Source organism: Megascapheus bottae, chromosome 9, assembly GCF_031878675.1.
Source record: "Megascapheus bottae isolate mThoBot1 chromosome 9, mThoBot2.hap1, whole genome shotgun sequence".
Taxonomy (NCBI): Eukaryota; Metazoa; Chordata; class Mammalia; order Rodentia; family Geomyidae; genus Megascapheus; species Megascapheus bottae.
Window position 1 is genome coordinate 53712417 of NC_143517.1, and position 17959 is coordinate 53730375.

At 40.4% G+C, this 17959-nt stretch overlaps 1 protein-coding gene across 1 annotated transcript in view; it reads left to right on the forward strand.

Annotated features, from left to right (window-relative positions):
* Col14a1 (collagen type XIV alpha 1 chain) overlaps positions 1-17086 on the forward strand; it is a 182287-nt gene extending 165201 nt beyond the window's left edge. Inside the window, exons 45-48 of the mRNA XM_090339326.1 lie at positions 54-242; positions 13455-13532; positions 14116-14271; positions 16271-17086. Coding sequence (XP_090195452.1) covers positions 54-242; positions 13455-13532; positions 14116-14271; positions 16271-16350 — 503 coding nt within the window. The 3' untranslated portion in view covers positions 16351-17086. The remainder of the gene's footprint in view (positions 1-53; positions 243-13454; positions 13533-14115; positions 14272-16270) is intronic.
* The last annotated feature ends 873 nt before the right edge of the window (positions 17087-17959 follow it).

Consider the following 17959-nt stretch of genomic DNA (forward strand, 5'->3'; position numbering starts at 1 on the left):
AACAATCTGGACTTCCCTTCATTGATCGGACTGTTCTTTGCATGTTTCCACAGGTCACATGGCTAGGTACACAGCCATCCTCAACCAGATTCCCAGCCATTCCTCACCTACCAGGACCATCCAAGGGCCTCCGGGGGAGCCGGGGAGACCAGGTTCGCCTGGAACTCCAGGTGAACAGGGACCCCCAGGTGCACCGGGCTTCCCAGGAAGTGCAGGTGTGCCCGGGACCCCAGGAGAACGAGGTAAGCCAGGAGAGTCTTGATGAAACTCTCCAATGGAGAAGACAGGGCGGCAGTGCAGGGCCGTGGTGCTATAAAATCAAATGAGGGGCCAAAATGGATTCTACCCCCTACTCTGTACTTTGGTTTCCTCCTTATTTGTCCCCATGATTGGAAAAAAAATATATTGAGCAGTGTGCAGCAGAAGTCACGCCTGCCTAAAGGCTCCGACTCGTGTGTAAGAGGCCTTGAACTAACATAAAACAGATGTCCCAGCTGTGCAATGATGGCTCAAGGCCTCTTACACATAAGTTAGAGCTATTCAGGAGGCTGAGATCTGAGGATTTTGGTTCAATACAGCCTGAGCAGGAAAGTTCATCAGACCTTTATCTGTAATTAACTGGCACAAATCCTGGAGACTGGAGCTGTGGTTCAAGTGGTAGAGTTCCAGTCTTGAATGAAAAAAAAAACAACAACTAAGGGCCAGTCCTAGGCCTGAGTACCAGCACACACACACACACACACACACACACACACACACACACACACACACACGCGCGCGCGCGTGCACGAGCACACATGCACACACTCTTCCTATAATGCAAATTGATTTTAAAGAAAGGGTTTAATTGGAAGAGTTAGAAAATGGTGCACTCCTCTGGACAGAAGTGTCTTCACATGAATCAAAGCTCTGTATGTATGTATAGATATGTGTGTGTGTGTGTGTGTGTGTGTGTATGTGTGTACACTGTACACAGAATGAGCAGCAGTTGAATAGTTTCATGGGCCCAGGTTTTCACTTTCCTAGACAGACCCTACTAAGTCTTTCTTCTGTGATCTATTGATCTTCCAAGCATTGTATAAATCATTGATGATTCCTTTGCTTGAATTTCACCTAATGTCAAAAGTGAACCAAGATCGGTCATTGCAAAAGCAGCAAAAGAGATTTGAGAATTTGTGGTGATGTATTAATCATGAAGACAATGACAGGGAAAAGAGACAAGTGACAAAAGTATGGCCTAAGACACGATTTTCAGAATGTAGACCCAGGGTAGCTAACTTAGTACCTATCTGCCCTTTTTTTTGAACTTGGGGTATAGATGTAGACCCCAAAGGCAGCATTTCGTGTTGATTCCTGAGCCATGCCAGCAGTATATTTCTGCCCATTCTGAAAATACATACTGCTTTCTTCCTTTGGAAATATCCTTTTCATTCGTTGTCTTATATTCAGAGTTTAATCTAATTCCTGTCTCATGAATTAAGGTTTGGATTTTTTTTTGGTCTTGTGGCTTGACTCAGGACCTTGATGCTATTCCTGAGCTTTTTTGCTCAAGTCTAGTGCTCTACCACTTGATCCACAGCTCCACTTCTGGATTTTCTTTAGTAATTAATTGGAGAGCTGAGTCTTCCTTGTTTTCCTGCCTAGTCTTTGAACATCAATCCTCACATTTTAGCCTCCTGAATAGAATAACTAGGATTACAGGTGTGAACCACTGGTACCTGGCTCCTGAGTGAAGTTTTTATTAGCCACTGCAAACCACAGGTATCTCTGTCCTGGACATCTGATGCTTTCAGCGTCTCTTTCTCTCATGTGATATACTCCAGATGTTAGTGAACAGCCACATGTCTGCTTTGTAATTGGTAGACACTCACCGGTGGTTGTATGGATTGGGATCCAGTTAGGATTTTTCTTTCTGGATGTCCTCTGGGTGTCAGCAGCCATAGAGAAAAAAGTCATTTCCTCACAACTTTGCAGCACTCTGTGAGCCTGGGAAGTGGCCACCTCTGTTAGCAGAGCCTGCTCCATGGCGCCAGGCAGGGAAGCTGTCCACTCAGGACTCACAGAGCCAGAGCCTGAGTCACTCCAAGCAAATCACAAGTTGTCTCTGCTCTTTTTTTGGAAGCCCTAGGCTCTGTTCTTGCCAAACTGAGTCCTTCTGCCTTGCAACATTATTTGAGTAGTTAAATGACAGAAAAATACCACCTAAGAATTCTAAAAAACAAAGGGGGGTCCCAGGCAACCATTAAAAATATGAACTTTCTGATGTAAGAATCAATGTTAATAAATCCTTTAATAAAAGAAACGTGAACTTTCAAGATATAAATGTCTTACATGCATGGAAATGTGTATTCCCTAAGAGTAGAAAGCAATGCCTTGTGTCTCATAAATACAAAGGGGGGGAGAGAAAGAGAGCGAGAGAGAGAGAGAGAGAGAGAGCGAGAGAGAGAGAAAGAGAGAGCGAAAGAGAGAGAGAGAAGAGAGAGAGAGAGAGAGAGAGAGAGAGAGAGAGAGAGAGAGAGAGAGAGAGAGAGAGAAAATGAGAGAACAGTAAGAGGGTCTGAGTGATTCCCAGGAGAAGGGAATGCTTGGAGATTAGCAGATTGCAGTTTATCATCATTTCCAGCAGTGTTTCAGGGTTCATTTTTGTAAGATGGGCACTGAGATTCTCTTCTTGCTCTTGTCATCTATGTACCCCAGGAAAAATAAAGAGGGAAATGATACTGTATAACAATAGACTTTTGTCACTAAAGTCTTTAGTCATCTGTTCTCTGATCCTCCTGTTTTTATATAAAAGGATAAGTATAAGAGAATGAGGCCAAAAGAAGATCAATGTCAGGACTAGAAATAAGAGCTAAACACCACTAGACACTATTAAATTTTTTCTGCTGTTTAAACTGATTATTTTGATACTGTGTAAGACAGGCTTAAAAGAGACATTGAATTATAAGGAGCAAAACTAATTGTTATGAGCAAGCACCAACAGAAACTATGGAAGAAGGATTAAAAACAATATAGCTTAGCACTTAAAGGAGCCTTACTTTCTATCCAGACTTCCTGACTCTACAGATTTAGGATGTCAATTGCCTTGGCTAATTTTTTTTTTATCAGAACTTGTTTCATCCAGTGTCTCTGTTATTGTTTCCTAAAATTAACCAAGACAGCAATGAGTTTTATTATTTACTAAAATGTGTTTATTTATTTAATTGAAAAGAACCAGAAATTTTTTTCTGGTTTATGTCTTTGTATAACTCTTTCAGTTTCTATGATTCTTCCAAAATCATTGCATCAGAGCCATCAGCCACCTAAACACTTTTATTTATATTTTGTCAATCTACAACAGCTGGAATTCATATCTGGTTTGTGTTATAAGTCAGAAAATATTTATTGAATACAGGGTTTATGTAAGGCTTTTTGGCTAAACTGTATATGAGGCAACACAATTATCTGTGACTTTCACTTATTAGGCACCAAATGCATCTGCCAATATTGTATTCAAACCTGTACACATGCTGTTTTTTTTTTCTTTCAAATGCTGTATTTTTTTCAACAGTAAATTCCAGTTATTTGGTGCTAAGCATTCATGGTGTATTTTTTAAAATCACATTTTCTCCAATGTTACTGAGATTGTACAAATGAAAGTAACCACTTAATTTCTGGCGGGCAATTTGAGACATGTCACATTGTTAAAAATGAACATCTTCTTTTTAGCAGTCTCATTTCCAATGTCATATCCTAAGGAAAAAAGTATAAGAAGTTTTGATAACCTTCAGTCTTAATTACTAACATATACAGCCTTTAAAATGAGACATTTTGTGAGATTGCAACAGGTTGTCAAGTCACATGCTGTTTTATTTGGAAAAAATAGATTTGTTTAAAGAAGCAATGGGACGTGTGACTGAAGGTGCCAGGTGAGAGACAGAAAATGCCCAGTGCATTCATTATGTAGAAAGAAAATGGTGTCAGGATTTAATCAAGGCCTTTGCTAAGAAAAGGTGTTAGAAGTGATTAAGCCACTAGTGTATTTCTGTTGCATATATATTAGGTTCATGAAACTGCTACACAATGAGGATTACCTCCATTTTGGGGTGAGAAAAACGGAAGTTTATCTAGATTGTGAATTGTTCAAAGTTACACAGTAGAACAAGGAGACTAGGTGCTGAGTGCAAATTGGCATGATTCCTGGACTGCAATATCTGGGGAGCCCATTCTATTCTATTTTACTTTTTGTACTGAGAGCCATCAAATTCAGAACGTTGTACCTGCTATGCTAACCAGAATGACTAGGGGGCTGAGTTCATACTATTTACCTTCTCCCACACCCTGAACTCCTTAGCCTAGGGCATCTGTAACTTCAAATGTCACAGTGAAGCTAGGTGATCTGTTAGGTGAACATAAAGGAACCTTTTGTAAGGTTACACACTTTGACAGGCTATGTCATAGGTACCTAAATATAACTAGGGGAATTACCTATGTGACAGATGGTTGTAGATCTAGGTGTACAATTAAAGAAGTTATTCTCCTATGACTTTGGGGGCAAAGAGAGGAGAAAGCTAGAATGGTGCAATTTATGCTTGCTACACACCTGATATTTTAGATGAGAAACCATTGATGCCTCTGGAGCCTCTCAATTTGGGATACTAAATTAGCTAGCTTCAGCATAATGGGATGGAAAAAATGTGGTTTGGAAATTCATAGGAAATTATGGGAATGGGTAATCAATGTTATGTAAATGAATATAAATGCTATCCATCAAAAGAACCCACCCTGCCCCAGCAAATGTAAGAAGAACTAGACTTATACTTGGTCTGAGAAATGACTGTAGAGACCATACACTCTGTCCTACCCTGACCCTTATTTATATCTCTAACCTTAATGGTGTGAGATGGCAAGGGTGACACATCTAGAAAGAAAAGAGAGACCCAATTTAAAGAGAAAAGTAGGGTTCTGGTGTTTCATATTCCTCTGGTCTAATGAAGATAAATTTGGCAGAATACTTTGGTAGAAATTAGTCTAAATGCAGAGTAGCTCAGAGCCAGGACTATTGGAGTGGTGAGAAGCAATTCTATGAAACTTCTGGTTTATTGCTGGAAAAAAAATGAGCTCAGTGGGACAGATCAGTTTGATGAAAGGTAAAGCATGATGCAGAACCATGATTTGCTGCTTGGCACTTAAGTATATCTAAATCTTTCTGTGATTTTGTATTACAATTGAGATTCAATTATATCTTATCCCCTGCCTCTCATTTCTTGGGTGACAGTGTATTTTCTTTTCTCATTCAATAACCAGTGGCTTAAAGTCCAAGGTAAATTGCTTTCAAGTCAAACCTTTGAAGGTTTGATGGGCTGTTTTTTCTACTGTGCATCTATCTTAGTTGTTGACAATGACAGTTCTTTCCTTTATTCTTTCCCCATTACAGAGTGACGCTATGCAATCATGGTGGCTGCTGAAGTCTCTTTTATTAGTACTCTATTACTCTATAACAAATTACCTTAAAACTCAGCGAACATAGATGGCTTATATAAGAGTTTATTAGAGTTTAGTTTGAGCCAATCATGAAATTGAGATGTCAGGCAAGGCTGCTGTCAGTGGGAGTTTTGTTTGGAGTTGGAGGATCTGTTTCCAGGAAAACTTGTTTTCCCCTGAGAGTATAGGCAGGACTTTCAAGCCCTGGCTGCGTACTGACAGGAGGGCTCCATTTCTTACCGTGGAACTCTCATGGCCACTTGCTTTTAGAGACAGTGACCACAGCCAGTGAATTAGACATTATAAAGCTGTTGAATCTTGTCTCGGGAGTCACAAGCTTTTGCTTCAGGGGTTATGAAGTTCTTCACCCACTCAAACACAGGGGGATTTGAATTTGTATGTCCAACACCACTCTCCTCTAAGTGAATCTCAGACACGATGCTTCCGTCCCTGACAGTGGCTCTTCTGCGGTGTGACTTCCAGGACCCTGAGATTTGAAAGGCTTGAGAAGGACAACCAACACATTGTTTGTCTGTCTTTACCATCTATCTGTAGAATTCTCTGCTGCAGTCTTTCAGATCATTGCGATGTAATGTGTCCATCCAGGTATCAGTGTTTCTTGGTCAGAGCCGCCCTTTGCATCTTGCTCTCCAGCCCCATACTTCATTTCTCATTTCCTTTTCCATTTGCAACAGAAGCCAATATAATTGTTTCCATAGCTTAAAAACATTAAAAACCTTAGGTATCCTGGTAGCTTATGCCTATATACATTGGTAGCTCATACCTGTAATTCTAGCTACATAGAAAGCTGAGGTCTCAGGATCATGGTTCAAGGGCAATTTGGGCAGAAGAGTCTGTGAGACTCTTTTCTTCAATTAACCAGCAAAAAGCTGGAAGTAGAAATGTGTGTCAATGGCAGAGCACGAGCCTTGAGCAAAAAAAAAAAAATCTCAGGTATAGTGTGCCAGCGTGACACAAAACCCATCACCACCACAACGACAAAAATACACAAACCAAAATGCTTAGAGGATGAGTAGACTAGCTCTGAATAAATATGCAATAAATCAATCATGTCTGAGTTTGAGTTAGAGGAGAATGATAGCTGAAATATATACTCACAGAATATTTGACAGCCACCCCCCCCAATGTATAGACCAGCTGTTCTCTATCCTACTTCATTAGTGCCTCACACATGCCATTCAATATCCAGGTAGACTTCCTCACACTGGAGTTGTAATGATTTACCAGCTCATAATCCTATCTGAAATGGCTACTTTGTCTCTAAAAGTCAAATTTAATGAGCATTTTTTATATTATGCAGAGTACCTGAAATATAATACTTATTTCCTAAATCATACATGATTATGGTGTTGATTTGCTCTTGGCTAGCTTTGTAACTGTCATTACTCATTCACCCCAGGGCCACATTAAAAGTCAAAGCCTGTGTGGTTATGGTGCCTCAGTCCTGAGATTTCGCATTAATAGCACATTCCTGAGTTAACAATGTAAGCATTTTCTTTCAAGTTGTCCTCTGGTGCAGAGTTAGTCAGAAAGTAGATTAAGTAGATTTGGAGCATCTGATGTGGGAAAAATCATTTGGATACATCCAGGTTCCCCCTTGTACCCTGTTGTCCTTCAGGAGCAAGGCTTTTCACAGAGGTCCCCTCTGCAGTCTAGAGAAGCATGGCTGATGCTGCTTTTGTCGATTTCCTATCTGCAGTCAGACATCCTGGAAAGCCTCTGTCTCTCCATGGATACATTCATTCCATGCTTTCTACTTCTGTCATGGCTCTTCTCACTCTTTACTATAACCTCGTTCTCTCTGTGTGTTTTCCCCTACTCTGTGGCAACGTGCTATGAACAGGCAGTGTGAATATGAGTCTGGATTCTTAATTCATTTCTATCTTCTTTTGTCTCTCTTCCTGTTTTCTTTATAAGTGACTTAGTTGTGTGATACTGTGAATCAGTACCCAACCCATTCTGGAGATGATCAGCTTATGAGAGGCACTGGCACAAATTAGAGGATATGAAGAAGGCAAAAGGCCAGAAACTCCTGCCCTCAGTGCTACCACATTCTCCTCTCCAGCTCCACTGATGGCCAAACCCTTCTGCAGTTCTTGATTCCACTGGCCAACCTCTCTATTTCTAGATCCTACTGGCAGGCTCTAGGCTTTAGGTTCCCCTCATACAAAGTTATCATATTGTTCTTACATTCCTATGGGTGTTAGTGGCTTCCTACTGTTGCTAATTTAGGTGTTGCATCTTTGTTTGACTCTAGACATTTCTGTGGCCCATCTAAGTATGTGAAATTCTCTCTGCCATAGAGATCTAGAGTGATTTATATGATTAAACCCTGAATAATAGAGACAGAGTAGATGGCCAGTTGTTAACATGAGAAAAGTAATAAAAAGAGGGATCATTATTTACTTAAAGTAACTTGATTTTTCTATCTGGGACACCTCCACACAGGGAAATGTAAAGACCAAATGTAGAAATAGCAGAACCTGGCAAAGTACCTAGAATATTTGTTGAATTGAGTCTAATTACTCTGCTGTCTTTAACCAGGTATTAAGTACTTTTTACCTGGTATCATGTATTTAAGCACACATTAAAGTAGCAACAGACGATGCTTGGAATTGATTGCCAGCATTTCCCAGGCAACAGACAAATATAACACAGCTGAAAGCTTTGCTCCACCGTCTCGGTGACTTTCTTGGTACAATGACAATGAAAGCATTCCCCAGGCCTTGCATATCTGCCTGGGCATAAATCCTGGGAGTTCTTCAAAGGGCCTGGACCCGGGAAGAAGTGACTGTGTTCCGTGGAGCAGCATGGGAGTCCAGCCTGGAGTGCTTGATGTGGCCAGGCAGCCAGAGGAATGAGCAAAATCTTCCTACATGGAAGCCAACAAGCCAAAGAAAATAGGAAACAGACACCAAAGAGCCAGCCTCAGGACATGTAGTGTGAGCAAAAGAAATCCTCTTGAATACAGTTCCAATATAGCTTATAAGGAAAGGCCAGTAGCAAAGGTAGCTGAGAAAGTGTGATAAGTGTAATCTAATCACCCAGTGTGGAGGCAGAGAACAAGCCAAAGCCTGTTGGCAGTTGGTCAGGAAGACAAGAAACACAGCCCACAGGTCCTGTATAGGGTATAAGACAGTGAAAACAGGTTAAACATAGAGATTTCTATACTAATGAATGCTAATTGAACTTAGCATTCATCCAATTGTTGGGCAGATGTTTTAAAAATTATTTTAATAGTGCATATTAATTATACAGAACAGCAAGTATTTTTTTAGGTATACCATAACTTTGATCATATCCACTCTTCCTTATCTTTCCTATTTTCTCGTCTGACTACTTTCTTGGGGACTTCATTTGTGGCTTGCTCTGGAGACACCATGAAGAATTCAGCTAAGCAGATCCATGCTTTGGTGAATCAGTAAATATTAGAGGATAGTGTTAGGAGCTGTCTGAAACAGTGCCAAATGAGACTCTAAGGGATGAGTGAAAAATAACAAATGTGGACTGTAATGGGAGATGTTGGTAGGGGAGGGAAGAGAGAGGGAGGAGAGGATATGCATTAAGCAAGCAGGGGATATATTTGAAATCTCTAGACTTAATGCTTAACTCTGCTGTAAAGCTAAAATGACTCTAATTATTAGAAAAAATTATGAGGTCAGACAAAGTCAGAAAGAAAGAAGATTTCAAAGAAGACAAGAAGAAAGGGAATGAGTGAGAAAGGGAAAGAGTGAGAAAAAGGGAACGGGAGGAGATATCGCTCTTATAAATCCTAAATATTTTGGTAATTTCACAGGAAACAATATTTTAATCTTTATTGAGTTGTATTTTTTGATATGTCAGCTCTTTATCTTACTTACATAAATGACAAAACAGCAGAACTTTTAATCTCAGTGGAACCAATTATATTTATTTTCAAAAGGCACTAAAAGTAGACACTCCACACCAGGAATTTGGTATTAACAAACAGTGTTCACATAATTCAGGAGTGGGAAAGTTCAGCCTAAGGACTTCTGTCTGCTGAGTCTTCAGAGGCTCTGTTGCTTATAAGGTGCAACAGGGGTGTTTGTCTGGACATTCATTTGTTCAACCTTCCATGTTTACTGAACCTCCTCCCTATCTACCATGAGATTCTTTTTGGGTCTAATGCTAACTAAAGAGATCAATACGAAATTATCTTTTAATTCAGAGTTTGGGTCAGGTTGATATGAGAATAAATAATGCAGTAGGGTATTTGGTACCAAGGGAGACACAGATACCTTGGGAGGAAAAAAAAAACATTAATTCATTTATTTATTCCTTTGTAAGTGTTCGTTGTGTGGCTCAAGTAGTAGACTGCCAGACCTACATAGAAAAAGCTAAGGGACAACATCTAGGCCCTGACGTTCAAGGCTTAGAATCAATGTCTGTCTGTCTGTCTCTCCCCCCCAATCAACTTTTAGGACATTAAAGGGTCTAAGTTTACATTTTAATTTCAATTCTCATGATTTAATATGATCCTTTTCACTTGAAAGAACAGACAGAGACAGGGACAAAGATACATACAGAGACAGAGGGATAGAAAAAGATACAAGGAAAGAATGAAATTTATAGCTATGTTTAGTGATGGCTATGAATATTCCTTTGGTGTGAGAACCGGATATGTGCACAGGGGAAAATATTAATATGTCAGGCTACAGATCGTTTAGAATGTATCGTAGCTTCATTTGGTCTTCCTCATGAATCAGCCAAAGATAGGAAGATAGGTTCAAAACTTTAGCACTTTTCTGGATGGCCCTTATGGATGCGCTTAGAGAAAGTCAGGCAGAGTCGGTGGCGCAGTCGGGTCATTCTGATGAGGTCGTGAGAGGTCTCTGAGTCACCTCAAATTAATCAGCAACAGCTTGGAATTAGTCATCAGTATATTTTATTATTTTCTGGTTCTTTCAAAATTAGTGATTCCCTGTTGGGGAAGTAATATGAATTTTAACAGATGAAGAATTTGGGCCAAAGTTTCAGCTATATGTAAGGGAGCAGAGACCACCCATCAGCTAAGAAGAACAGACCCTAAGGCTGGGCTCAATAGCTTTGTCCATAATCATAGCAGCTTGGGAAGTAGAGCTTGAGAGGATCTGAGTTCAAAGCCAGCCTGGGAAAAAGGATTAGCACTAACACTCCCTCAAATGTTGGGCTAGCACTCTGGTGTATGACTGTGATGTCAGCTACTTAGGAGGTGGAAAGACAAAAGTCCAGGGCAGCGTGAGCAAAAAAAAAAAAATGTAAGATTGTTCCTGAAAATTAAGCTACAGCCACAAAAGGGCTGGAGGTATGGTTCAAATATTAGAGTATCAGCCTGCCAAGCATAAGGCTGTGAATTTAAACCCTGGTGTTCAAATAACAACAGTCAACCATACCGATGATAATAATTACTAATAAAAAAGAAGCCAGCTTCAAGGAGCTCTGAAGGGAATATCCAATAGATAGGTTGTTTTTCTGTCTCAATAACTCGATGAGCAACTGAGCATTAAATAATGACTAGTGTGAGTGAATCATATACCTGCCAAACTCAGGAGATTATATTTCTACTTTTGAGAAATCACTGTCTTCCTTATGGGCTCCTAAAAGGCTGACCTGTGCCCTAGTCTAACACAGGAGCAGTGGTCTTCGGGGAGCTTTCATAGTATCAGCAATGCTCCATGCAGTAAACTGGGGGTACCTGGGGGGCACACTGGTGTTTAAGCTACATGGGCTCACTCCTAGCCAGAAAGAGCACTTGCTATTTTAAAGATGCCCTGTAGTCTGGACCTTAGTAGGTAATTATTAGGAGCAATTCACACTGTGAGGAGAATCATTACACATGTAGTATTAAAAAACAACAGCAATAACAACAAAGTTCCCCAAACCTGTTACCTACTACTGCTTATTTTACCATCTGCCTCCAGAACAAGTATATCACATTTTTTTCCTCTTAGAACTTAGAAACAATGAGATCAAAATGATTATTTTCAAGTGTCAGGATTCTTGCTCATTGTGAAGTTCTAATTTATTTGTGAATAGGTATTACACTTATTGTAAGGGAAAATTATTTTCAATTTAGATTGTTTATAAATATTTACATACATGCCACCTACCAAATAGACTATTCTATATTTATAATTTCTTCTAGACTTTGCCAATTTGACATATTTTTAGTAGGTATGAATTAACAGAGATACAATATTACATTGAGCTGTTTCAAAGAGTTATTACTTCACCCCCCCAAAAAAAATATAGCAGGATTTTTTCCCTTTTTAAATTTACTTTGTTGTTATTATAGAAGTGATATACAGAGGAATTACAAATTACATGTGTCAGGTAACAAGTACATTTCCTTTCATAACTACAGTGCCTTCTGTTCCCTCATTCTCTCCCAGCCCCTCCCTCCCCATTTCCACCCATGAGTTCTACAGCTTACTTTTTCACCTTCCTTCCCTTGAGTTCTGTGCCTTACCACCTCCCCGCAAAGATATGCATGTAAATACATCATATATATGATAAAGAAGACAGAATGATTAAAAACTAAAAAAAGAAAAATAAGTCTTTTGTTTCCATACCATGGAGTTCATTTAAGTATGAATATTATTTTATATAAACATGAAGAGGCACGTAGGCATTGCATCTTTGCAGTTGTCTCCTAAGACTATTATCCTCTTTTAGTCACACTGTATGTGAGTATCTAGAATCCTATATAATTTGTCATAGCTGGGCTGGGAGTTTGGTCTAGTTGTAGAGTGCTTGCCTAGCATGTACAAAGCCCCAGATTCGATTCCTCAGTACCATATATATATATATACACAGAAAAAGCCAGAAGTGGTGTTATGGCTTAAGTGGTAGAGCACTAGCCTTGAGAAAGCACAAGGACAGTGCCCAGGCCCTGAATTCAAGCCCCAGGACTGGCAATTTTTTTTTTAATTTGTTAAATCCCAGTACATTATAGATCTAATTCCCGCCTATCAGAGCATGCGCCATGGGTCTGTCAGACAGCAGGATTTTCTAGGATGTTATCCAGAACACCCTGTGGAATCTAACATCATCTAGTCTTCAGTTAAGGCTGGGGCTCAGTACAGGTGTTCCCCCTGTCCAGTGATCTCAAGATAGGATTTATTTGAATGATGAGGTGTTGAAGTATGTATCAGGTTCTTTTTTTATAATTTTCCTGTGAACATGTATAGTTTGTTAATAGTACCATAAATTATTTGGAATTAGAGTTCTGTTTGATGGAAAAGAAGCTCAAGCAGGTTTAGATTTTTATGGGGCTGAATCAGCCAAATCAAGCACAGGCTTTCCTGAAGCTTCCAAGTTTTTAAATGGAAACTCACGCTTGTCAGAACTTTGTTGCCTAATGATAATTCGTGCCTCTTGCAGATATATTACAGGGTGGACCCAAAGGAAAATGTTAAGCATGTCCACTTCAGATTTCTACTGTGCTATTTGTGGAGTGCCAGCTGCATACGTCAAGTGCCCTGATTCATGCAAAGACACCAGGCAGAGCCTGACAGGCTAACCTCCTTCAGTAGAAGGAAAAAGATAAGCATAGTTGCTGTGTTCCAAATACAAACTACATTCAGACACACAGAACTGCCTTCTGAAATGGGATTTTGCATAAGTTACTCAGGCCAGGATTAAACTCCCAAATCCCATGATACCCATAATCTTAAATCAACAACCTTCCATTATCTACGTCAGAAAGATAACTGTTAAAACCCATATAAATACCAAGTACCAGAATAGATAGAATTCTTAAGAGGATTTTTCCCTTCCTCCCTCTCACCTTCCCTTCCTCTCTACCTACCTCCTTCCTTCCTCCCTTCTTTCCTTCCTTCCTTTTTCTCTTCTCCTTCCTTCCCCTTTTCTTATCTTCCTTCTTCCTTCTCCCTCTCCTTCCCTTTTCCTCTTCTCTCCCCTTCCTTCTTCCACTTTTCTGACTTCTTTTATCTTCTTCTTTGAAACAGGTCTCACTGGTTTCAAGGGCGAGAAAGGAAACCCAGGCATTGGAACTCAAGGTCCAAGAGGCCCACCAGGACCGTCGGGTACATTTTTCTACTTAACAAGAAACTGCAGGATACCAATCATTTCAAGTACTAATATCACAGACAAGGGGAATGGCTGTTTTACATCTTTATATCTAGCTCACATGTCTAGTTCTCATCTATTCTATTGACAGGCCAGTTTATTACTAACAGTCCACCCTTGACTGCTTCAGCAAGATCTATAGATACAGAATTGGTGTCCTCCAATGCAGGCATAGAAATCAAAATGCCCAGAGCTAAACACTATCTTCAGAATTATTTATGTTAGCTCTGTTTTCATTTTCTAATAGGAGTGCCTGGGCCAGGGCGCTGTCCCTGAGCTCTTCAGCTCAAGGCTCCTGCTCTACCCCTTGAGCAACACCACCACTTTATGTTAGCTTTTTGAGAAAGCAAATGCGTTAATTACGAGATGATCTTCTACCCAGAGAATCATGTTTAGGCAAAAGACATTAATGAGTAGAGAGAGATACCTTACCCGAGTTGTGAACATGTGTAAGGCTTCTTACAGACATTAGGTTACTAGGTGGTGATCTCAAAACTCACAGCATTGTGAACAATTCTTTTTTCTGTGACTGCCTCTTAGGACCTTCAGGGGAAAGTCGTCCTGGCAGCCCTGGGCCTCCTGGCTCTCCTGGACCAAGGGGGCCACCAGGGCACTTGGGGGTACCTGGACCACAAGGTCCTTCTGGACAGCCTGGATATTGTGATCCCTCGTCATGCTCGTCCTATGGCATTGGAGGTAAGTGTCATCTTCTTATAGACCTTGAACAGTTTCTACTGTGGTTAGTACCAGATCTGGATGAGCAGTTAAGAGGAGGAGACAGCCAGGCGTGGTGGCTCAGGCCTGTAATCCTAGCTTCACAGGAGGCTGAGATCTGAGGATCAAGGTTCAAAGCCAGCCCAGGCACTAAAGTCCTAACGTCTGTAAGACTCTTATCTCCAATGAATCACCTGAAGTGGCGCTGTGGCTCAAGGGGTAGGGTTGTAGCCTTGAGCTGAAGAGCTCCAGGACAGCGCCCAGGCCCAGAGTTCAAGCCCCACTGCTGACAAAAACAAACAAACAAATAAATAAATAAGAGGAGGAGGCATTGTACAGACTCCTCACTACCTCGCATCATCCAAAAGTATCTTCTAGACAGTGAAATTCAAATAACTACACATTGAAGTCTTCCTCTAAATGGAGATCCACACCTAGTTCAACTCAGACTTCATATTGCGTCATTTGGAGGATATAGGTGGACTTTTTGGGGGGGGGGATGGAGGAGTTCCATATTGCATTACTTCTATGGTCATTGCCATAACACCCAGTGAAATGGAGTTTTATTTTTAGAGGAACCTCAGTCCATAATTAGTAAGGTCTCCACGATTCTTTCTGGGTGGCATCCTGCCCACCCCATGCATTTTAGGTAATGAAGAGTAGTCTGAAGACTGGTCTGGCTGGTCGAATCTGAAAGATTCTTCCATACATCTCCTGTGGTGGGCACGTTGGCATGTTGTTCAATGGGATCACATCGGTCCAGTTACTCTTGAAACTTAAAAAGTGACTGGGAAAGTGGCTTAGCGGTAGAGCACTTGCCTTGCATGCATGAAGCCCTGGGTTTGATTCCTCTGTACCACATATACAGAAGAAGTGGTGCTGTGGATCCAGAGGTAGAGTGATAGCCTTGAATAAAAAAAAAAAGAGCAATCAAGGACAGTGCCAAGGCCCAGAGTTCAAGTCCCGGGACTGGTAAAAACAAAACAAAAAAAACCCCAGCAGAACAACAACTTTAAAAACTAGAAAGCTAGAGGGTCGGTGATGAGTATGGGGTTAATGAATGTTTTAGTTAATGAGTTTTCCACTTCAGAAGAAATTTAACTTTAGTTGCTAGGGGAATTGGTCAAAGTTTTGCTGATGTGTTTTTCTCTGTTCATCTTTTCCCTCCCTGTTCTCTCAAATCCCTCTGTCCCTTATGAAGACCTGATTCCTTACAATGATTACCAGCAATGAGGCAAAAGTCCTTTACAGTAGTCACATTGGCCCAGGCATTGGTCTATATAGATACAGAACTGTTCTGTTCACCTCCACCACTAAGACCCTGTCCCTAACAATGGGCATTCCCCTTTCCTGCCTTCCCACCTTTAAAACTCTCACCCACCCTGGTCCAAATGAATTGATGACAGCAAATCTTAACCAAATCATCCATCCCAATTGTAATTGAAATTGACTGTTCCAGGTCAACCTGGACAGAGGTCTGTGATGATAAATTTTCTCCAGAGGCTCTGTGAAAAGTCGCCCTAATGTGCTTCTCCTCTTTCCCTCTTTCACCCCCACACAATGGGTGGTTATTCTCCTCTGCCCTTGCCCTGTCTTTCCTTCCTGCCTGGATCCCATTCCTGCCCTCTCATTCCCTTGGTGAAGGACTTCTAACATGAGTTGGTTATTAAATTTTATTTTTCTTTTATAATTCTGCGGTGTTGCCAGGGTTTCTTTTGTAAATAAAACATACACTATTTAAGCAGTTGGCTCCCATTTCACTTTCCTAACCATTTCACTCTCTTCACCTTCCTCCTCTAACTGTGAAAGCCCAGGGTGACGTGGTACAGTGGGGGAGATGCCACCAGCTTTCTACCAACACAAGGAATCTCTATAGTTTACTGACCAAATCAGTGTGTCTAAGGACCCAGGGGAGGGGAGGATATCAATTTATGGTTCCTGGGTCCTATCAAGTCCCACCCCTCCCACTTTTCCTCTTTAGCTCCCCATCCAGATGAGCCTGAATTCACCCCTGTCCACGACGAGCAAGAGGCTATGGAACTGTGGGGCTCTGGGATCTGACAGCCTCAGGACACGTTGAAGACCAAAGGCAAGACCTTGGAGGAACCATACTCAAGAAAATGTTCTGTGGTTTGTATGTTATTTGGGGAAGGAGGAGTCATTTCAACAGCTTCTGTTTCCTCCTCAGATTACTTTATTACTATAATTGTCAACCAAAAATAGTTTTTTTTTTAAAGACAATCTCCTTAATTCATGAGGGCACAGAAATGATTTCCCTTCACTGTTTTAATGACACACCAGACGACTTGTTTTTCCAGAGAAGAGTCTACTCAAAAGATAAATTGGGATAGATAAGTGGAATCTTAGGATGTTTTCTCTGAGAAGATAGATAATGACTGTGTTGGAGGGACATGGGGTCCCAGCAGCAGAAGAATGACTCTCAAAAGATCCTACCCCCAAGGAAAAGGATTATCATTGGTCAACTACCTCTTGCTTAATTGATCTGTCAAACTAAGATTCCCTTAGCAACTGGTTTCACGGGTATTTAAAAACAAGTGCTAGAAAATAATTTTTCTGGATCTAATAATTTAAAAGATAGATTTACTGATAATTTTGGCCTCCTGTCATGACTTTCCACCAGCCCATCTTTTTTTTATCAACAATTTGTTTAGTAGTATGTACGTTCCAGGCTTGCCATTCTTACCTACAGGGATTTGTTTGTACATGCACCAGATAAGTTTTCAAGGACCTGTTTTTATTGTTGGTGTTTTGTAAGCAAATAAAAGTTTTAAATGAAGTTGTGGATTCTTTTCATTGTGTTTCTAAATTTCAACTTCAACTTCTCTAGTTTTAAAGGTGTACTCACCTGGAAAACTGCAACTGCCTTTCTTTGGCTAAATACTCCAATGTTCAGCTAGAAAGGAAAAGGAAAGCTTCACAGAAAAAGGAGACAAGACAAAGTGACTGGCAGATTTTATTATTTATTTATAACACCAGACAGTGAAGGAAGGACAAATGTATGAAGACTGCTAGGTACACGTTTATCCACGACTGATCACAGAGCCCTTCTGTCTTCCAGTACTGAGAAAAGTTTGAAAGACTCTCTACAAAGACAGAAAGAGAATGTAATTGAATCAAATAGACTTTCCCTAAAACTAGAATACGACTTTCTCTTCCAAAGGAGAGCACTTAAATATTTCAGAAATACCTGAATTATATTACTTGCTGGCTGAAAAGAAAAAATAACAAAGAACTCTAATTTAAAGTCTGTTCCTTTTCCTCTGTTGCATCGCTCTGGTAAGAGCACATTTCATAAAAGTTAGGAGGGCATGATTTACAAGCAGATGCTGTATCCTTACAGGATTCAGAGAAAGCTCATAGAAACAGAGTGTCTGTTAGATGCCTAGGTTCTCTTTAAAATTACCCAAGCTTGGTTCATAGAAAAGATTTCTTTATTTACAGAATTCTACCAGTAGGTTGTATTAGTGTGACTTTAGAAAAAGAAAATAGCTCTTTGATGTAACAAGAGAAGACAGTGAACAGATAACCAAACACCATCCTTGGCCAGTTTTGACATATGAGCACTCCCCTACACCCATAGAAGCAGGAGCAAAGAGGAGAAAAACATGCACAAGATTAGTCGCTATGGGCTTACCCAGGATCCCTTAGG